Here is a 22,577-nt window from a genome sequence, read left to right as displayed (position 1 = left end):
AGTGATGCGCTACTGCAAATGCAGTGCAAGTGGCCTATATTACAATGTTAATAGTGTGATGTATTTATGTTGTGAAAATTATCTTTGGGCAAATATTGTCATTTATCAAAAAGCTTGACTTTTCTAATCAAGTATCAAATAGATATGGCTAATTTTAGCAAACACTTGAAGGCAGCTTTGTAAAATCACCTACTAACTTCATTGATAAGGTTTAACCCTTTCTATTTACAGGAAATACAGACATTAGAAGAATTTAGAGAAAAAAATCAGAGGCTACAGAAACTATGGGTTGGAAGGCTGCTTCTCTACTCTTCGCTTCTTTACCTTATTACCTGCTTAATTGTATATTTGTGGTGTCTTCCTGATGAATGGACAGCAAGGTTGATAATGACACTTCCATTTTTTGCATTTCCATTGATGTAAGTAAATATGCCTCTTATGCGTCTTTCTTCCACCACCCCCCCCCCCCCCGGTGTTGTCTCTAGTAAAAGGAGATGAAAAATGCATCTCAGCAGGGGTTTGGGTTTGCTTTTGACAATCCTTGAGTTGTCATAACTTGCTGAATTTTTTTTTTTTTTTTTAGAGATAAATCCAAGTAGTTAGGCAGACACTTTCTTTGAGGGAAATCTCCCTCATGGGATGGGTTTAGTGTTGAACTAAGTCTTACCATGAAAAGATGTTAGCATCTAAAGTTACTTGGCTTTTTATTTATATTATTAGGGGTACAGGCTGAACAGCTTTACCCAAGGTAATGTAATGTAAGCAGAAGAGCATAATTTTGTGTTTTATTTGTACTGCTGTTTGGAAAAGTAACACTGCTATAAGAAAGTGGCTGAAGGTATGTCACCTGTATATAAAATGCACTGTATAAAATCATGGGGAAAAACCCCCAAAGCAATAATGAATGGAGAAACTTACATATTGGGTGACAACACAGAACTCACCTGAAAGGTCATTGGCCTAAATATGTTGTTACTTTTACATAATTAGCTGTTTTCCTGGAAAATAATTTACAGTTTTTATCAACTGGAAAATATCCTAACATCATTGGATCCAGCTAGGAGAAAATATTGTCTATTTTCTTGTTCCACTGAGCTGATTGGCAGCTTGTGCTCATGAATGGCTTTTGTTTTCTAAGAAAACTACTCTTCTAAAAACCGGCTCTCACCTGACGTACCCAGTTGCTTCCCTGTCTCCTCTTTCCGTAGACCATTAAGGAGAAGAAGCAACCTACTGAGCAACTTTTGTGCCAGTCGGAAGCACAGTGCATTTGCTAATTTGCTGAAATGAGCGTCATAAATACTGTCCATATTTGTATGGCACCTGTATATGAAAACATGACTTGTCAGTGCCCTAGCTTTAGATCTGAAAGGCAAAGTCGAATCTAAATATTTAAGGCTTTGCAAGTTTGATTAGTGTGGGTCAGCATAACATAACATGGAAAGAAACCCCTTGAAGATGATTTTTGTGCATCATATTGTATGATGCATAATGTATTAATGTGCTGCTTATGGATTATGTTGATTATGGAATCCTGTGGAGAAGATACATGGGCAGCAGTATCTTGACTAGAAAGGATTAATATAGAAATTAACACTCAAAATTAATCTTTGGCAGCAATATGAATTGACTTTGCATTTAAGGGCAAGGATTTGGAACTCTGTTGTTAGCATGCGATGCTTGCTTGTGCTAACAGTGAAGGCTTGTAGAAGAGGAAGTATTACCAGCCTTCCTTCACTTAGGTGTGTTCGGATTTGTGTAGAGATTAAAACTTCTGTTGCTGAAGGTGGTGGCTTCTAGTGCTGTGGAGTGAATTTGCACAAAGGACTTTTATTCTCTAGTTTGTCTTCCAATTCTTGTTTCTTCCTTTTTTTTTCTTTTAAAGGTGGTTTCTGTAAAACTCTGAATTGGATATCGTCTTACTAACATTTAGAATTAGACTGTTGTTCTCTTATGACTTGCAACTGTTTATCAGGTTTTTCCCATAAGCTATTCCCCTTCAGCTTTTTTTGGCAGATATGAATGGCAAGCAGCTGCCAGCTTGTCTTTGTTCTCGGTCAAGAGGTGACTCCACGCTGAATGCCTGGTGCCACCCAGTAATAGCTCTAGAGATTTTTCAGCCCTAATCAAACTGGAATATGTCTGCCTTTTCCAGCTTGCAGTCAGTCACCAACTTATTTCTGCCTTAGGTCATTCCCTCAGAGTCTCAGCAAGTTACTGATGCTGGTAGAGTGAGTTAAGTTCTAGGAATATATAACATTATTACTTCTAAATGCCTACTGAAACATCTGAAAAGTTGAAGACCTATGTTAGCATATTAGAAGGATGCTTCCCTTGAAATGACTTTCATTTGAATTAGGTTGTTTCATCTTGCATATCTGATTTTCAGAAAAATATTTATTTGTAAAATTGGTCTGAAATGGTCTGCTATTAAACTTTACCTCTTTAAGAACTTTAAGGTGAATGTTCTTTAATTTCATGAAGTCCTACCATATATCTGTTAGCTTAGAATACAGCTTTAAGTAGAATAGTCTTTATTAAGCATACAGTAAAAAAAAAAAATGCTTTTGTCTATGTAACTTAGTCTGTAAGAGAGTTAAAATCCTGTAAAACATTTCTTTTGATACATTATAGAGAGACATACATTGTATAAGTGGACACAGCCATCCACAGCACACCTTTGAACATGGAATAGTTAAATTTTTCTCTGTTTCTCTGATGTTTGGTAGGTTACTGTTGCATTCCAGTTGTCTTGTCTAACTTCCTTAACTCAGATGGTGGTGTTAATACTTGAAAACGTTTTAAACTGGGCAGCCATTATATAAATGCGAAAGATGTTCCTATAAATCAAGTAGAAGCTACTTGAAATCTAGTACTAGCATTTTACTTGTTTTCTTACACTAGCTGTTACTCAGAAAACCTTTTGAGTTTTTTTTTTTTTTTTTCCCCGAAACGAAACATTACTAGTTTAAGCTTTATTATATAGTGCTTGCCACTAGGAGAGTTTTGACTGAGATGCTTGGAGGGGCTTGAAGTATGAGGTTTGCCACTTGGCTTAGGCTGAGTAACTTGCCAGGGAAAGTGTCAACTTAATAATTATAAGCAATTCTAAGCTTTAAAACAAATGAAGTCCACATGATTGCAGAGAGACCTTTCAAATGTAAAATGATCATAGACCAGTTTAACTTTATCTTGAGCACAGATAAACTGCTACATTGTTTGAGCTAAATCAGCTGAAACCCTGCAGAAACTGAGTAGATTCAGAGTTCTGTAAAATTGCCAGAAGTCAGGTCAGTTAACTCTGGGAGACCGTTTGTACAGTAGCCGAATCTCATGGTTTTCATTGGTATTAAATTCTTCCTGCGAATCTCCTGGGTCTTAATTTTGGGTCTTAGCTGATAAGCTTGGCTTTCTGGATAACATGCGTCATAAATCTATCAAGTAAGATGTGATGACTAAGTAATTTTCAGCTAGCTGCACACACCTTGATTTTTAAAAGTTCCCACTGAACATCTGAGCGAGTGATGATGTTACTTGCTGCTCTTGCTGCCTTAGTATTTCTACCTATAGTAATGCTTGGTTAAACTTTATTAAAGAGGATGATTTTGTTTAGATCAACATTGATGTCCTGTTGACAAGGTATAATTGAATTCTTAGCTTTCTGTATAAACATTGTTCAAAGATTACTGTTCTTTGTATTTGAAAAATTAAATTTAATTTGGTAAGTATTCTGTTTGCTAAATGACTTCAGAAATGGTTACTGTAATATATTTTAATTAATATAATTTTCCTTTCTGTTTTAAAGAATCTGGTTTATAAGAACACTGCTCATTTTTTTCTTTTCCAAAAGGACAGAAAGGAATAGTAAGTATTTTTGTCTTTTTTTAGAATATGACCTAATTTAGAATGATGCTTGCTGTGAAAATGTAAATATTTTTGATAACTTGGCTTCCAGGAAAAGAGTAGCAGCCTTTTGGTTGATGCTGAAATGGGTAGCATTAGCTAAACTGTTGTTTCTGCCACATGGTTCTTGAAAGAACAGGAAGGAATCTACTTAATTTTTCACTTACTGAATTGTGGTGACTTTCTCCTGTCATTGCATGTTTCAAAGTATCATGGAACAAAATGTAGTGTAGGCGTGAGGGAAAGGAAATATAAGCAATAGTAGTAGTTCCCTCAATACTTGCATCTTGCAATTATATCCAATAGTCTTTGTTATCTTTATGTATAAGAGAAAAGATTTAAGTAGATCTGTTTAATTTGTTTGCCAGTAGAGCTTTTCTCTCCCAGGTTCTCCAAAGCATGCTTATGTTTTCCTGAGCAGAGAAGGGATAAGCAGGTGTTTTTGTGCTGTTTTGAGAGCTAAGGAAAATAGGGAGTCATATAACAAGGCCAAAAAGGAATCATAGAATGGTTAGGATTAGAAGGGACCTTAAAGATAATCTAGTTCCAGCCCCCCTGCTGTGGGAAGGGAGGTGTTCAAATATGTATAAAAAGTTAACATGCAGATTCATTCTAATACAAATTTTGAAAACTGCATCTGTGGCACTTGTCTGCAGTAGTTAGAATTCATTTGAGACTTCCTTTGAAAGCAGTCCAGCCTGTAACAGTATTTCATAGTGATGTGACTAATAATACAGGAAAACCTCAACACTGTACTATGTTTTATGACTTGTAGAGCAACATGATGTATTTAATTTGTGACAGCTTATGAGTTAAATATCACTTTTGGAATTTTTCTTAAACTTAATGTTTGCATTTGATATGCAAGCATAGGACATACATTTTTATGCAGAAATAAAGTTGTCCATATCTTCTGTGGTGCTGTGTGATTCATTTCCAAGGTGAATGTATATTTGCATTTCATGCCTGGATAAGAAAAAAAAGTATGCTTTTTTTCTAGTTTGCTTAAATGCCTTTATTGTCATTTTTAGCGTACAAGCAGGCCTAGTGCTTTTGTTGAACTTGTGCATAAAGAGTTTTAGTAGATGTGAGAACATGCGAGAAAGAATTATTTCCGCATTGTTCCAGAGATTAGGTAAAAATGAAGTTTTTTACCTCAAAGATATGAGTCCTGTATTTGGAGAAGACAAATCAAATGTGCAGTGCAAGAGTAACAGCAGTAAAGCAGGAGAAAATGTAGCTCAGAGAGCAAAACTGGCAACTGAGTGGCTCAGAGCTAGCCACTCAGTTGGGGGGGAAGTTAATACAACTGACTGATTCACTGGAGATGATTATATAATACCCTAAAGCTCCAAAGAGGTTCTGTGCTGGATAACTAGACTGTACCAGTTCTGGCAACCGTGCTCTGAATGGGGAAAAGCTGGTAGTGAAGACACTAAGAAAGGTGATATGGAGAGATTACAGAATTTCAGTTTTTAAGATCAGTCAGGCAAACAACTGTTGACAAATATTCAGGCTGATCTGTCCTAAAGTGTGATTAAAATAAGTGAGGTATCTTGCAGGTATTGGCTTCTCTGGTATGAATTATTTTTTTTCTGTAGGCTTGATTAAGGTAAGACCTCACTGGGAGTATTGTGCACAGTTCTGGTGTCCTCAACTTAAAAAGGACATGGAACTGTTGGAACAAGTCCAGAGGAGGGCCACGAGGATGATCAGGGGACTGGAGCACCTCCCATATGAAGACAGGCTGAGAAAGTTGGGGCTGTTCAGCCTGGAGTAGAGAAGGCTGAGTGGAGACCTCAGCAGCCTTCCAGTATCTGAAGGGGGCCTATAGGGATGCTGGGGAGGCCCTCTTCATTAGGGACTATAGTTACAGGACAAGGGGTAACGGGTTCAAACTTAAAACAGGGAAGTTTAGGTTGGATATAAGGAAGAAATTCTTTCCTGTTAGGGTGGTGAGGCACTGGAATGGGTTGCCCAAGGAGGTTGTTAATGCTCCATCCCTGGTGGTGTTCAAGTCCAGGTTGGACAAAGCCTTGGGTGACATGATTTAATGTGAGGTGTCCCTGCCCATGGCAGGGGGGTTGGAACTAGATGATTTAAAGGTCCTTTCCAACCCTAACTATTCTATGATTCTATATTTTCTTTTTTTGAGTGTACTTTGCAGTAATTGCCATTTGGCCATGTCTGAAGGGGCAGGTGTTCCATGAAGTTCTTGTTGAACATGGGATATAAAGTGATGAGAAACAAAACTGATAGCATTGCTTCATGGGAGGCTAGGCTTGAAGATGTTCTAGGCATTTCTGTATCTGTTTCCGAAGTAACTGGTAACAGCTCATGGTGTTGTGCTATTTGGCTACATGATACCACACTGTTGCAGTGCATTTCTGGTGTAGGGCTACATGAGAGGCTATGTTCTAATGTAAATGTAAAATTTGGTGGAGGAAGATACCTTATTAATGTGAAAATCCACAATTCGTGGAATTGTGTATCTTCTGTGTTCCAACCTAATGCTAAATGTGGTCTTGTTCCATGTTCTTTTTATCTTAACTATGTACGTGATTGTTGTAGTTACCCTTTCATTGCACAAACTTTCAGATATGTATGTGCCCAGTTTTAATATTTTATACATTTAATACAGTGTCTTTATCAAAATAAATTTTTACGTTCTGGAACAGTTCAAGTAATTATGTGTTCACTGCATTCTGAGTAACAGTATTGTTCCTGAATTAACTTCAAAAAATGTGCATAGCATACTTATATACAAATAAAGATACAAAATAGTATATAGTTTGCTGGGCTTTGTTTTTTTTCTTGTTGTTCTATGAATCTTTTTCTTTCCTTTTTTTCTTAACTGAAAAATGGGTAAAAATAGATATATCTGACAGGAAATGAACTGCTGGTGTCCAGCAGAGCTAGAAAGGGAAGAAGCTGTAAAGTTTTTTTGTTAAACTCTTCTTGCTGTGAAGGAGGTAGTAGAAAGTGGGTTATCAAGAGGATACCTTCTATATTAGGTTATGGTTAATTATAAGGAGTTTTCTGTGAGTGCTAAGCTGCAACATTGACTTAAAGGAAAATCACACGTGCATTTGACCTTTCTTCTTTCCTGTCCTTTTAGAGAGATTAAATGCTGTGACTAGTAGTTGTAACAGTCTCTCTTAATATTTAGTAGTAAAAGGATCTTCTGGTAGCTTTTCTTACAAAACTCGGGGTTTTGCTATTGTATTGAAAGGGGTAATAGGTTGAGATTTGAAGCTCAGAACTCACCTGGCATTTGAAACTTATGTGTCTTAAAAGGCTTACATGAAGTACTAAAGCCAGTAAATCTGGTACTTGGATATATTAATACTTAGACCTCAAGGTTGGATTTTTTTTCCTGTAGTTTGACATATGAGATTAAGCATATTTGGTCCATTGCTGTACCAGTTTTAATGTGTATCAAAGAAGGGCACTGGCTAGAATCGGTTTGTTTAACGAGGAGATGGTACATAACATTATTTTAAGTTGTAACTGTAAAGTGATGTGGGCTGTAATTTATAATTTTCAATGTTTCAATGTTTAAAATGAATTATATATTTTTAATGTCACAAACACTTCAGGTATTTTATGCAAAGTTTACTAATGTTGTAGGGTTGGTAGTGGTCAGTGCATAATTTTTCCTGATTGCTCAGGATGAAATAATGTTTAGAATGTGCTGAAATTCTCTTATTCATATATGAAAACTAATGCATGATGTCCTTCTTTTTAGATGATGCACTGGAAGATTTAAAATCTCAAAAGAAAAAAATAGTAAGTAAAACTTCAAGAAAAGCTAGTTGTTAGGAGTTTGATTGTAATATATAGATGAAGAGTGGAGGGAGGGGAAACTATTACCACTCCTCTGTTTTCGTACATTTCCTAGTAGCACACAAGGTTTTCCTTACCCCCAAATTACAAAGGACTGCTTGCATGAGAGAATAAATTGTCTCCTTGTATTTGAACTTAAAAGCTATTGTTTTAATGTTACTAGATCTGTGTAAAGTGATTCCGTTTTGTCAGAAAACAAAAATGTGTGCTTTAACCTACTCATTGCTGACTGCTGCTTTTACTTTTGGTGCAACACTTAACACTTCTTATAATTCTATTTAAGAACATAGAGTGCAAGTATATCTTTGATAGTTATTCAGTCACTTAATGTCTTCTTAATAATTGGTAAAAAGGACTTTAATCTAGACAAGATGAACTTGCCTTTCAAGTGACAGATTGTTTATATCTTAAATGCATCACCAGTTAATTCCTGTCTTCCTCCATCTTATTTTTGTGCTACGTATTTCTTCCATTCTTTCCTCCAAAAATTTATGTTGTGTATCAGTCCTATCAGTTTTCTTGGTGTCATCTATTTTGTGAGCTGTGTGGATGGGTTAACAGTATAAAACTGGTGTATGCCAGGTACTTGCTTTAACTGGATCAACAGTTGATCTCAGACAAATTTAGGATGGAAAAGATTCCAAGTCTTGGATAACTTGGGCTCTTTGCAGATTTATTTATTTTTTATTATTTTTAATGAATTTCTTCTCCCCTTAATCATTCCAGAAGGAAGTTTTCTGTTTACTTATGTTGCTGGTTTCATCTCTTGCCTGGCAAAGTTTTGCTTGCAAGGCAAACGTAAAACCCACCACCACTAAAAAATCCCAACAAATCAAACCTCAGACACCCTCCTTCTCCAAACAGTCCTTCCTCCCCTCAAAAACTCCAAAAGTTGTAGTATGAAGCTGTATTGTTGATGAGTTTCCCAACTGTTCACCTCATGCCTTCTGGATTTTGCCATGGTAGCTAAATTAACTGAAAACCCACAAGAAAGCTACCAAAACTCTGTCAGGTAAGAGTCTGATATCGTATGCCTTTTACAGGGGAAGCAGCTTTCACTGATCTTCCACTGCATTTTTTACTTATATATATATATATATTTACTTTTAAAATGTAGGTGTAAAAATTATTACCAGAGAACAATGATATAATTAGGTTACAGGTTAAGAGGATTTGCTGACATTTGCATATGCTATTCTTTATATTAAGGAATCTGTTAGTTGAAGTGTTCTTTGAGTGCGCTGATAAAAAAGGTGTTGGAGAGGTTTACATTTTCTGAGAACAAAATAAATGAGTATGAAAACTGTGTTTTTAATTTTTATTTTATGAAAACTGCTTAACTGAAATTAGTTAATCTTTCTGGTGTACGTAGCCATTGGATGGCTTTGGAGGGAACTTTCTTGGAGCAGAAAAAGCATAATGGAGAACAAGTCAGCTTTTGGAATCTTAAATGTGAAGCATTTCGGTTTAGTTTTCCATAATCATGAAAATCCTCATATTTATTCTAGAAGAACTAACAATACTGAGCACTTCCTTAGAGAAAAGGCATTGAACAAAAGAAAACTAGGAAGAAGCTGGTTTATAAAAGGGAGAGGTTTTTGCGTGTTTTTTCTTTTGGGCATTGATGCTCTTGAAACAAGGTGTATGTATATTGCATATGCAGAAAATTAAACCCAACACATATTGTAGAAGAGCAGGCAGTAGTTTAATGTTAAATAACTGCATGAATACTTAGTGAACAATATAGAAATTATAGTGTAACTATGGAGAGTTTAAACCTGGAAATATAAATTACCATTAGTATATATGTATGTGAAGTTTTAAACATTAAAGAGAAACTTCCAAGTAAGATTAGTAGAACAGAGTTCTGGGAAGTACAATAACCTATAACTCAGCTGTTTTTCAATCTGAGGGGAATTAAAAGGTCTATGGTTATTTCCTAATCATGTGAGTGCCTGGTTCCTATGAAGGAACCAGAAACAGAAGACTTATTGCAACCTCTTGAATCAGAAGTGTTGGTATTTTTTTACTCAGAATATTGACTCCTGATTTTCATCATAATTTAAAGGTATTCAATTAAGCATTAAAATTAAATAAACATACATGAAACCTAGCATGTTAAAATGAGCTGAAAGTGGATGCAGGTAATGAGTCAGAATATACTTTGTCTTTTAGATAAAAATACTCAGTACGTTCTGTAAAAATTTGAGTTTGATAATATTTCTTTTTATTTTGGATTAACTTTCTTAGCACTGTTTGTGGCTTTGAATACCTATATCAACACCTACTTTTTAGTAAAACAAAGTAAAAACCTTCAAGTAAATTAATGTAAAGCAAGAGGGAAAGGGATTTTGTTTTTTTTTTTCCGTTAGATTCTGGTTTGCTACTGAGTTTGCAAATAGGATTAGTTACTAAGATACTTACATTGTGATCCTCACAGTATCTGGGATAAGTAAATTATGTATTTCCTGTTTATTTGTAATGCAAATGGTTTTCTAGGCATTGTCATGCTGCCACAACAGCTATGGCTTTTCACTTCATTGCAGCTCAGATACCTGATTGCTAGAGAAATCTTATATTGAAGACAATTATCCTTTTGAAAAAATGTTACACTACTTGTGTCTTACAGGCTTGTGGTCCATCTTTTCTCTAGTGACATTACTTATGTGCTGAAGAGTTCCTGTAATGGAGTAAGCTCCTCATCTATTATAAATGCCCTGGTGGCTATGCAATGAGCTGCTCAATAGAACTAAAGTTCTGTTCCATGGCATAATCATGTGGATATTCATGTGGGTGAAATACCTGACACATGCAAATATAGATACTTCATCTGGAAATGCCTGTTAATATTCTCTATCCTGTACTTTGATGCACAGTTTGTGTAATACTTAATTCTACACAGAACTGACTCTACACTATTTTTTTCCTAGTGAATGCTTTTTTTTCTTTATGGATTGGTGGTAGGGATTAAGTTTATTAGCTATAATTAAGGCACTACAAGATACAACTTTTTTTTTCCCCTCCTTGATTGTAAGATGTGCTCTGGTTGTGTAGCTGTAATTTTGGCTTTAGAGTTCTTGGTTCATGAGGATGTCAGCCCTTAAGCCTGAATGTATAGATGAGCAAGTTCAGAGGGTTAAGCATATTAAAGCAAGGGCACAGGACATTTATTAAGCTGCTACAAGGGGGAATTAGTGGAGACTTTACCTGGAGCAGCAGTCTAAAGATGGGATAATTATTAGCCTGAGGACAGAGTTGCAAAGATACTGTAGTGATTACTTTGCTAATGTTAGAATTAAGCTTTGCTGAAGTTTGCTCAGCTACCCTTATAGGAGGCTGAGTGTAATATTAGACTTGAGCTGCCTTCCTAGCCATTTCAGGTAAGAATTTGGAAAGTTGCTTCTGCTAATTTTCCAAAAACAAGAAGTCTGATTTCAAGGCTGCCTTAGAATTAACAGCATGTGTGGTGAAAATTCAGCGTATGAATTTTGTTATTTAAAATAACTACTGTTTCATGAACTTTAAATTTTCAACTTTCTAAGCGTGTAAGACTTGTAGATACTTTGATAGCCTTCAGTATGTGACAAAAACTCTACTGGGAGTTGGTTGTTGTATAAGCCCAGTTTTGTCTACCCAGTATGTGCTAGGGTACTGGAAATGTGCAATTGGAAGCTCAAAATACAGTTAAAAATCGTATTTACTGATGAATGATCAAGTTAAGTATTTCTTTCATGCAGTGTTGTCACAAGACAGTTTATAGAATCACAGAATAGTTAGGGTTGGAAAAGACCTTAAGATCATCTAGTTCCAACGCCTCTGGGCAGACACACCTCACATTAAACCATTGTCACCCAAGGCTCTGGCCAGCCTGGACTTACAGGGATGGAGCATTAACAACTTCCTTGGGCAACCCATTCCAGTGCCTCATCACCCTAACAGTAAAGAATTTCCTCCTTATATCCAATCTAAACTTCCCCTGTTTAAGTTTTAACCCATTACCCCTTGTCCTGTCACTGCAGTCCCTGATGAACAATCCCTTCCCAGCATCCCTATAGCCCCCTTCAGATACTGGAAAGCTGCAATGAGGTCTCCACGCAGCCTTCTCTTCTCCAGGCTGAACAGCCCCAACTTTCTCAGCCTGTCTTCATATGGGAGGTGCTCCAGTCCCCTGATCATCCTCATGGCCCTCCTCTGGACTTCTTCCAACAGTTCCATGTCCTTTTCATGTTGAGGACACCAGAACTGCACACACTCCAAGTGAGGTCTCACAAGAGCAGAGTAGAGGGGCAGGATCACCTCCTTCGACCTGCTGGTCACGCTGCTTTTGATGTAGCCCAGGATACGGTTGGCTTTCTGGGCTGCAAGCGCACACTGCCTGCTCATGTTCATTTTCCTCATGGACCACCACCCCCAAATCCTTCTCTGCAGGGCTGCTCTGAATCTCTTCTCTGCCCAACCTGTAGCTGTGCCTGGGATTGCCCAGGTGTAGGACCTTGCACTTGGCATGGTTAAACTTCCTGAGGTTGGCATCAGCCCACCTTACAAGCGTGTTGAGGTCTCTCTGGATGGCATTCTTTCCCTCCAGAGTATCAACTGAACCACACAGCTTGGTGTCGTGGGACAGTGTTGAACGCTTTACACAAGTCCAGGTAGATTACATCAACTGCTCTACCTGTCCATCAGTTCTGTAGCCCCATCATAGAAGGCCACCACATTGGTCAGGCAGGATTTCCCCTTAGTGAAGCCATGCTGGCTGTCACCAAGCACCTTGTTTTTCATGTGCCTTAGCGTGCCTTAGCATGCCTTCCAGAAGAATCTGCTCCAAGATTTTGCCAGGCACAGAGGTGAGACTGACTGGTCTGTAATTCCCCAGGTCATCCGTTTTCCCCTTCTTGAAAATGGGGTTATATTTCTTTTTTCCAGTTGTTGGGAACTTCACCTGACTGCCATGACTTTTCAAATATTATGGACAGTGGCTTAGCAATTTCATTTGCCAGCTCCTTCAGGACCCACGGATGGATTTCATCAGGTCCCATGGACTTGTGTATGTTCAGATTTTTAAGATGGTCTCGAACCAGTTCCTCTCCTACAGTGGACCCAAGGTCTTCATTCTCGCAGTCCCTGCGTCTGCCTTCCAAGACTTGGGTGGTGTGGTCAGTTACTTTGGTTGTTTTACTGTTTGCATGGGTATTGCAGAGTATTCTTGATTATTGTGGCTTAAATGATTTATTTCATATTTTAAGGAAACTTGCAATGTGTACTGGCATATCTCACATGGTAGACTGAAATGAGTCCTATGGCTTTCTGTGAACATAAATGACTTGCCGTAGTCAGGCTTGACATACCAAGTAATTCAATTTAAGAACTCACGTGGTAGTATGGCAAATAAGTAGCTTGCACTGTGCCAGTACTTCAGACTTCCAGTGGCTAAATCATGTTTACAAGAAGCTTAAGATACATTACTCATATTACTCTTGAGTATAGGCAACTGATGTTGTTGCCACAGCAATTCTGTTTGGTTGCCAGTTAGAAAAGAGGCCGTCCATGCAGTTATTCATAGGAGAGAATGCGGTGCATGACCACGATTCTTTATTAAGGTTAATTCCATGAAGTACGTTTGAAAAATCCCCGAGTATGCTGGTATTAACTTTCATAGATATTTCACTTGTGATCTCTATTACTCAGTGTTTAAGTTTGGTAATAATAGACTATGAATTAGCCCTTGGAAGAAAGTAGATCTCAGAAGTGTGTATTATGGAGTAAGAGCAGGAGGTGTTGAGATGTTCCTGTGTTACTGAGCCAGTGCTCAGGACTAGGTTAACTTTTACAAGGTTATGCTTCAGGATGGTGAGTAATCCAGAAGTCAGTATGTTGATTTGCATTTATAAAGGAGATTGCCGTGGCAAGTGCACAAGCCACTTTCTTCTGCTATGCAAGTATAGAGATAGTATTTAAATTTTACATGGGACATTATTTACTTCTAATAATTATATTAATTTACTCAAAGAGTGAATAAAGTTTGACCTTTTTGATTCCTAATTTGATATTGTTAGCCAAACTTAATTTTAGAAAAATGTATCCTAGAAGTGAAACCCTAAGAGCTGTGAGTGTGCTTATAGTAGTTTTGACAATTTCTCTACATTTTCAAGGAACCTGTAAAGAGTCAGTTGTAAAACTGAACTCTTGTTCAGCTTGAGCTTTAGTAGAACTATAAAGCTATATATGAATTTCAAAATATGAAGAGTAACTTGTTGAATTATCCAATAAATATATAATGGGAAGAATAACAATTTTTTTCCATTTGAAAATATTACTGTTTCTGAAAACTTGAATATCCGCAAATAACTGCTGTCCTGTTTAATACTTGTGTGGCAAGAAGTGCATTAGATAAGGAAAGCGTCAAGTAATGGTGGAGCATTCTGTTTTTCCCATGCTATAGGTCACTGTCCTGCAAAAGGCTGTTTCTTATTTGCCTGTGTGGCTATAAGGACAGCTGCATGCATGGCTCAGTTTTTTGTTTTGATTTGGGGGCAGATACTGACACTGGCTGTTCACACTTCCCCAGTTTGCAGCTTCACCTCACTAACCTTACCCCTTCATATAAAGTTCTTCCTTATGGTTTTTACTTTTATAAGCAATAAATACTCACTTTTTCCTATTTGACCCTTAATTCTGATACTGCAGTGTGTAATGTTTGTTTTACCAAGTTAGTGGGTTAACTGCAAAGTCCTGCTGAAATAAAAGTTTAGGAAATTGAATTTTACTTCTGTTTTCTCACTCCCTTTTGTTTCAGTAGTAATTAACAGCTTGGATAGTATCCCTTGCCTTAAATGTCTGGTACACTGTGTGAGTGTTAAATTGATACTACGTATCCATTAAATTGAGTGGATTTTATTTATTTTCTGAGGTCTATTTGTAATTCTGAGGTCTGTCTAAAGATAAACCCCCTTACAAAATCTGTATACACAGAATGGCTGAAATGTTAATTTCTCACTAGCTAAATAATGGCATAAAAGTCATGTTAACTGCACTGTTATTTTAGCAATGGTAGATGAGTTTGCGAGAACTTAATTTTTTGACCACTGACATTTTCAGTTTTGCAGTTTATGTCAACAGCAAACTTGAGAACAAACAACCCCTCTATTTTTAGCTGAACATGGCCACTAGTTGGTATATCTAGGAGAAAAAGTCTGCTTAAGATACTGTAAAATGCATTATAATTCCTATACCTATTAGCTATTTGTCATAAATTCAGCTATCTCCATTTTAAAGTTAAGCTGCTTCTGATGTTGGCTGTTAACCACTAAAATGATACTTTACTAGTGATTACTTTTTTAATTAAGCCCATGTATTAACTATAAAGCCACTTGAGTGCGTTGTAAATAAAATGCTGTAATAATGAAGTGCTTTAATTACACTCCCTAAAGTATGCATAGTTCTCAGTAAGTTTTTTTATTTCAATTCTTAGCATGTTCTTTTTTTCTGAAAAGCATTGGAATTGCTGTAAAGATGGAGATCCAGTCTTTAAAGTCATTTGAGCAAATTCCATGGCTGTTCTCTAGTTAGTGAGTTTTCACAGCGTTTGCAGCAAGCTAATTGCTTCTGCTAATAAATAATCTAAAATCGATGCTGACAGGAGTTAATTGGCACAGAGACTTTATTCTGTAAAGCACTTGGCTAACGACCTTCCTTAAATTAATAGCATTAAGTACTATGAGGAAATAAATCTAAGGAATTGCCTGTCATTTGCTTGTCATGTCTAATAACTTCCAATAATGATGGCTGATAGATTTTTGCACATTCCATTATTGAAGTTGGTGCATGTAATTATTCTCCTCATTATATGTAAACAATTAGCAATATTTGGTGTTTCCTTGCAATAAAGCTGTTAAGTAGAAGTAGCCCATTAGAGTTTAGAAACGATTTTTGAAAGCAAAATTTCATTTCCATTGAATACTGCAAATCTGTAGGTATTTGAACATGCTACTGGTTCATTGGACTGAGCTTCAGCTGTTGGTGACATTAGTAAGTTGCTTGTAAATGGGAAGATAGGGAGGGTAAAATACTTCGAGGAATTCTGTGTTGATGTGTGGAACCTTTTGTTTCCAGCTTGAGGAAGTAATGGAGAAGGAAACATACAAGACTGCTAAATTAATTCTTGAAAGATTTGATCCAGAATCAAGTGCAAAGGTAAGAATCTTGATATTAGTACTGATTTAATACGAAAGGTACTATGGAGCTGAACATTCAAATAATGTTATTTGTAATTAATTGGCAGGAGGCTGAACTGCCATCTGCAGGAACATCTTCAACCTCAAGACCTGGACAAGGTAATAGCCTTGTAAAACGGGTGCTCCTTAGCATAGGTATTCATCTTTCATAGCAATTTCCACTCTAGAAGTCTCTCTGTGATAAAATTTGTAGGTCAATTGACCTTTATTTAGGGTTAATAGACTTTTTATTAGACTATGCCATTACTATGCTGTATTTTTCAGATTAGGGATCTGTTGCTAAAGGCCAGTGCTCTTCTAGTCAGCAGGATATTTAATGCTGCTTGGTGCTAAAGCAGAGGGAAAACTTACTTCCTGTGGCATGCTAGCAAGTTTTCTAGAATACTAAGCTGCTTGCAAATCTGTTCATTGGCTTAGTTTTTCAATTCTGTTTCTATATTTGGCTAGTTAGACCTGTCCTAATGCGGTGCTTAAACTACTTATATGTGGTGGATGGAGAGATTTCACAAAGCTAGCACAGAAATAATTTCATTTAGTCATTCTGGTATTGAAAAGATATCACCATCATTTTTGAAACTCCTAGTAAGTTATACGGTGGTTGTCTTCCCATCTGACCAGGCTGTGTAAGTAGCAATGGTGGCAAGTTAGTTGTGCAGTCTGTATTAACTAGTTAACTAGTCTTGTGTACGCTTGGGTTTACAAAGCATAGTGCATGTGCTTTTGATCCAGGGTTCTTGTGCATCCTACTACTTATACAAAGGTTTAATCAGCATTACATGATAGTTGGTTCTCAGAAAAACAGCTGTTGGTGCCCCAATTTTTATATGTATTTAGCTGCTCTTGCAGGTTTTGTGGTTTTGACGTGATAATTCAGGTGAACCTGGAGTTTGGTGTAAGAAGGCACTTGGAAATCCAGAAGGAAAGGAGTTCGAGAACTTAAGTACAATTTTATCTATTCAGAAATGTTTTGAGGGATAGAGTTAATGAGCATATACTTATGCAGTACTATGGCTGTATGAAAAAAAAAATCAGGGTAAGTATATTTGCAGTGGACTAAACATTGGGAATATTGTGTTATTAGCTGCTTGCTTCATTGTGCTAATACAGCTGTTAGCAGGTCTGTATTGTAAATGACATAGCTGCACGACCAGAATTTAATGCAGTAGGAGATGGTTGCAACCTGTGGGATAGGTACAGGCATGAGGAAGAAATAAAATGCTTGGTTGGTCTTTGCCACTAAAGCCAACAAGTTATGTGAACTATATATTGACCTGCAGTGTGCTTTAGCTCTTTTAAAATGATGTATTCATGTCTACAAAAATCAAGGAGTTCTGAAGTGAGGGAGAAATAAAATAGTTATGCTTGTAAACATGAAAAACACAGCTGTCTTACCACTGGCAATTTCTTAATATTCTTTAAAAGATTATACTGGATCATCAGTTGTGAGTAGTAGCCCTGTTAAGTAATGTATTTGCTTATGTGTCTGTATTATTCAGTGCCAGTAACTACAGAATTTGGACTCCAGTGTGCTTGAAGCATGAAAGTTATGTTTTTGAGTTACTTATTTGTCTTTATGCAGTTGGTTTGTGGATGCTCAAAAAAATCATTAAAAGAAGAAATAAACCTTGGAAAATTGTAAAACTTCATTAAAACTACATCAGCAGTAACTGTATATTGTGTTAGCATTGAGACCCAGTGGACAGGTTACTCCGCCAACTTGTGGAACTTGAGTTACAGAAATCTGAAACTTTGCAACAGGCTCACTATTAACATGTTGCATCTCAACATACGGCAATATGAGAAGTATGTAGATCATATCCAGTTACTGCAGAAGAATATTAGGGCTGTTATTGTCGAAGCAGAAAGCAGGTTTAAAGGAATTAGAGGAATCTGTGGGCAGCAGGGTTCATATTTGATACTAAAAATGATTAGACAAGGCTGTACTCTCTGATGTCCCTGACAACGCATTTGCGGATCCTGGGAGTGGTATCAGAGATGCAGGCAACAGAAATAATTCAGGTTTGTGTGTTATCAGTAAATAACATTGAAAGTGGGATTGAGTGCGCTCTCAGCAAGTTTGCCGATGACACCAAGCTGTGCGGTTCAGTTGCTATGCTGGAGGGAAGGAATGCCATCCAGAGAGACCTTGACACACTTATGAGGTGGGCTGATGCCAACCTCATGAAGTTTAACCATGCCAAGTGCAAGGTCCTACACCTGGGTCTGAGCAATCCCAGGCTACAGGTTGGGCAGAGAAAAGATTCAGAGCAGCCCTGCAGAGAAGGACTTGGGGTTGGTGGTTGATGAGAAAATGAACATGAGCCGGCAGTGTGTGCTCGCAGCCCAGAAAGCCAACCGTATCCTGGGCTGCATCAAAAGGAGTGTGACCAGCAGGTTGAAGGAGGTGATCCTGCCCCTCTACTCTGCTCTTGTGAGACCTCACTTGGAGTATTGTGTGCAGTTCTGGTGTCCTCAACATGAAAAGGACATGGAACTGTTGGAACAAGTGCAGAGGAGGGCCACGAGGATGATCAGGGGACTGGAGCACCTCCTGTATGAGGGCAGGCTGAGAAAGTTGGTGCTTTTCAGGCTGGAGAAGAGAAGGCTGCGTGGAGACCTCATAGCAGCTTTCCAGTATCTGAAGGGGGCTATAGGGATGCTGGGGATGGACTATTTATTAGGGACTATAGTGACAAGACAAGGGGTAATGGGTTAAAACTTAAACAGGGGAAGTTTAGATTGGATATAAGGAAGAAATTCTTTACTGTAAAGGGTGGAGAGGCACTGGAATGGGTTGCCCAAGGAAGTTGTGAATGCTCTATCCCTGGCAGTGTTCAGGGCCATGTTGGCCAGAGCCTTGAGTGACAATGGTTTAATGTGAGGTGTGTCTGCCCATGGCAGGGGCGTTGGAACTAGATGATCTTAAGGTCCTTTCCAACCCTAACTATTCTATGATTCTAACATCTACAGCCAATGTAAGATGTGGAATACTGGGATGGATGGGCTGTTGGTCTCTTCATGGAGAGCATTTCTCATTTTCCTGTAAATTCTGGTAACTTTTTTTATTTGGGGAGCAGCAGAGTATTGGCAAGTTCTCTTAAATACGAAGTAAGGAATAGAGTGAAAGCTAAATGAACTAATGTACTTCTAAGTGTGTGTCTGTGAGCTTTGTGCATAACTTGATACCATTTTGTGGAAACTAACAGTCTTGCATTCTTACTTCTGCGATGAGACTAAAACTACTGAAGCACATCTCTCCAATACTGACTGTAAAGCACTTGGGTTCAACATCATTGTAGGAGCAAAAATGTGGAGAGTCATTAAAGTAGCAGTAACTTTAAAAATCGAAAGCCTTGTTAAAGGAGGCTTGCCAAAAATGACCCTTCAGAAAGAACAGGCCAAATGCACAAAACTCTTGCAGGTGGCATGGAAGTTGCTTCTGAATAGTGTAATAAAGACTTGGAGTAAATATGAATATATCCGTGACCTATTGAAACACTCGGAGCTGTTAAGCAACCAAAATTGATGTGCTTAAATCACATAATTTAGGAAAACAGCCTTCAAAATGCGAAAGTAACATCCATAGGTACAAATTATAGCCATGATCTTTGAAATCTTTGTATGTAAAACTGTAATAAAGCAGGCTTTGTGATGAAAAAGAATGAAGAAAATGTTAGCAGTGCATTAAAATGTCTTTACAGATATTTAAAATGATCTTGGAACAAGTGAATTTAGGCTTCATACCACTTCACTTTTTAAAGACCTGTGGAGCTGAGGAGTTGAGAAATTGCATACCTTTAACTTGATTTTTTGAAAGTGGTACAGGAGTGGAAACTGTCACAAACTGGAAAATTTGGATAAATTGTGGGGCAGAATCATTATATTGTCATGCCTGTTGGTCAGATGGTGTGGAGAGGATGATGCAATTATTGTAATGTAGTTAGACTTGGAAGGTTGCTGGTAAGGTCTCTCACAAAAAGCTCTCCAAGAAATTTTAGTGGTGAGGTTTGTCATAAATGAATTCTTGATTAAAATAAAACTTTGAACACATGAGCAGTTTTCAAAATAGAAACAAGTCGCCAAGGAAACCTTAATGGAATTTCTGCAACTACCTCACCAGCTTACTCTGTTTTCCAGTTTAAGTAGTGAGGGGACTTGCTAAAACCAAGTTCAAGTACACAATCATTATACCCATTGGGTGATCTAACTTGGATGGTGAAGTTGTGTGAGGCAATGTAGTCATGCGCAAGAAGGTGTGGCAAGAGAAGGCTACTAATTTATTCTGCTCTATAGAAAACTGGATTAGGTGGGTTTTTAGTAAGACTGCACAGTTGTAGTCTTCTGATTATATTAAAGAGTGTTTTTATTCATTCTTATGGTGTATATTAATCTTACTTATATGTACAGATAAGTAAGCAAGAGCATGGGCTATGTATGTTGTAATTTTGTGGCACTAGTTAGTGATTTTTTTTTTTTTCCGACAGAGCTTGTGTTAGTACTCCAGTAATACCAACTTTGTCTTAGCTAAGAGTCTAAGAGTCTAAGCTGTCACTTGTTAACCGTGTTAATGTCTGCAGCCCTAAAGTGAGGGTTACATTTTGGTTTGGTTTGTTGCAATAGTGTATTTCAAAGGCTGCCTGGAGGTGCTGAGGTTTGGGTGGGATAATAGTGACACTGCTGTTCATTAAGCATGGCTCATGAGCATTGTTCCTTGTTTGGTTTGGGAAACAAACTTCTGTATAAATATAATGGAACTTTGTGTTTGCAGGAATAATATCCAAGCCTTAATTTATTACTGGAATTATATTCCCATTGGTATTAATAAGATCTCTGGCTTCATATAAGAGCTGAAGAAACCTATTTTTCGTAATATCTATTTAATAGTAACTCTCATAGTGGAATGAGAGGAGGTGAAAGTAGGGACATATTCCATCTGAGCCTGTTCTTGCTTCATGACAATCTAAGCACATAACTTGTTCATAGTTGCTGAAGCCAGTGAGCAAAACAGTATGATCTGAATGAAGCATTATAGTTTCTTCTGGCTTTAGGATTGTTTCCATCTACCCAATATGAATTTATTTTAGTAACTCTGGGCACTTGGTGTGGATATTTTAGACATGACTGGGTAGTTTTTGTTCCTGTGGAAAGCTAAGTACTTGGAAGCGTGTTTAAATCATAAACAGTGGTCAGTTCTGTCTGTACGCTGTAGCTTGACCCTAGCTATTCTGATCTTCAGTATTGTGACTTAGAGAACAGAATTGTAAGGTAGCTATCTGCTAATTTTCTTCTAGAAGAAATTTGCTGTAAGTATTTAGCAGTTAATTATTATTGTTTTTTAAATATAGTATTCTGTGTGTGGGTTATTTCTATGGTATGCTCAGGCAGATTGTGATCTTTAGTTATAGGACTTTCTGGTTTTGTTTGACTAATTTGCTGGTTGGGATAATGATATTAATGTGCTTTTACTAATCTCTTATAATGCTAGATACTAAATTTTGTGTGCACATATTCTTGTCAGAAATACGTCAGAGGACCACAGCTCAGAGAAATGCTTCTACACCCCCGCCTGCAAGTCCTAAACAAGGCTCTCCGAAATCACTGGTTCCAGCACCTCCTAATCTGCAGAGAGACACATTGCCTCCGAGTGGACCCCCAGAAAGAACTCTTGTGGCACCCTTGCAGTCAAATGTTTTACCAAGACGCCCTGGATCCCCTGCTACTTCAGTGTCTGGAATGGGTAAACAGAGCACTTAATGTTATTTACAGTTTATATTGTTTTCTCTGGTTACCAATAAAATAGGCCATTTTCAGACAGTATGGAAATGGCATTTCATTTGGAAATAGGAGAGCAGTTATCTGATTAAGCAGGAGTTCCATATTCAATTAGCTATAACTCTCTACAGCTGGCACCTTTTGATGCTGGAACCTATTGCCTTAGCTCATTTAACTGTTATGGCTTTTTTGTTTAAATGGCAATAAAACTTTGCAGTATTCTGTACTCAACAATATAGCATACCTTTTTATGTTCTTAGTTTAGAAGAGCTCTACACTTATATAAATCAGATACAGAGGAGAACACTTTCAGAATATATTCATGTTTCTCACTAAACCCTGCACATTTTTTTTAACACATATCTTGACATTTATTTAAATTTTTGCTCTAGGAGGTATAGTCATGCAATCTATACTCATAGATTAAAGTGTAAAATATCAGATACATCGAAAAAGTTGCCTGTTGTAGCTGAATTCTTCTAAAATGCATTGTTATTTTGGTAGAAGAGTCAAAAGTTCAGCAGCAGGTTGAAATCTGGTAGAAATGAATGCTCTGTAAAATTTGTTTTCGTATCCTGAAAATGCTTTTTCCTTGATTCTGGGTTGGTCTTCAGATGGGATGTATTGTATTAAACAGAGCATCGAGAGTTTTGGGGGGAGGCATTTTCATTCTCCTCATGCATGGTAAAGCTGTGTATGGGTTAGTGCCAGGACTTTCATTTGTTGCAGGATGTCTGGCAAGTTGTATCACAAGGCAAGAAAGGAGATCAAATGCTGTCTTGAAAATAGAAGGGATTCAATTGCCAAGAATCTTCTAAGCACCGC

The 22,577-nt window shown here is 37.4% G+C and overlaps 1 protein-coding gene across 2 annotated transcripts in view; it reads left to right on the top strand.

Moving 5' to 3' along the window:
• LNPK (lunapark, ER junction formation factor) overlaps positions 1-22,577 on the top strand; it is a 44,718-nt gene that overhangs the window by 6,407 nt on the left and 15,734 nt on the right. For both annotated transcript variants that reach the window (XM_061454100.1, XM_061454090.1), the window contains exons 4-9: positions 232-419; positions 3,806-3,864; positions 7,652-7,692; positions 15,859-15,939; positions 16,028-16,079; positions 21,499-21,717. In XM_061454100.1, coding sequence (XP_061310084.1) covers positions 232-419; positions 3,806-3,864; positions 7,652-7,692; positions 15,859-15,939; positions 16,028-16,079; positions 21,499-21,717 — 640 coding nt within the window. The remainder of the gene's footprint in view (positions 1-231; positions 420-3,805; positions 3,865-7,651; positions 7,693-15,858; positions 15,940-16,027; positions 16,080-21,498; positions 21,718-22,577) is intronic.

The sequence above is a fragment of the Pezoporus flaviventris genome, unplaced genomic scaffold (assembly GCF_033815535.1).
Source record: "Pezoporus flaviventris isolate CSIRO_AGI_PZ_B2104156 unplaced genomic scaffold, CSIRO_AGI_Pfla_v1 ptg000001l, whole genome shotgun sequence".
In the NCBI taxonomy this organism is placed as follows: Eukaryota; Metazoa; Chordata; class Aves; order Psittaciformes; family Psittacidae; genus Pezoporus; species Pezoporus flaviventris.
Note: the sequence above shows the minus strand (reverse complement) of the source record. Positions and strands in the feature narration are given on the sequence as shown.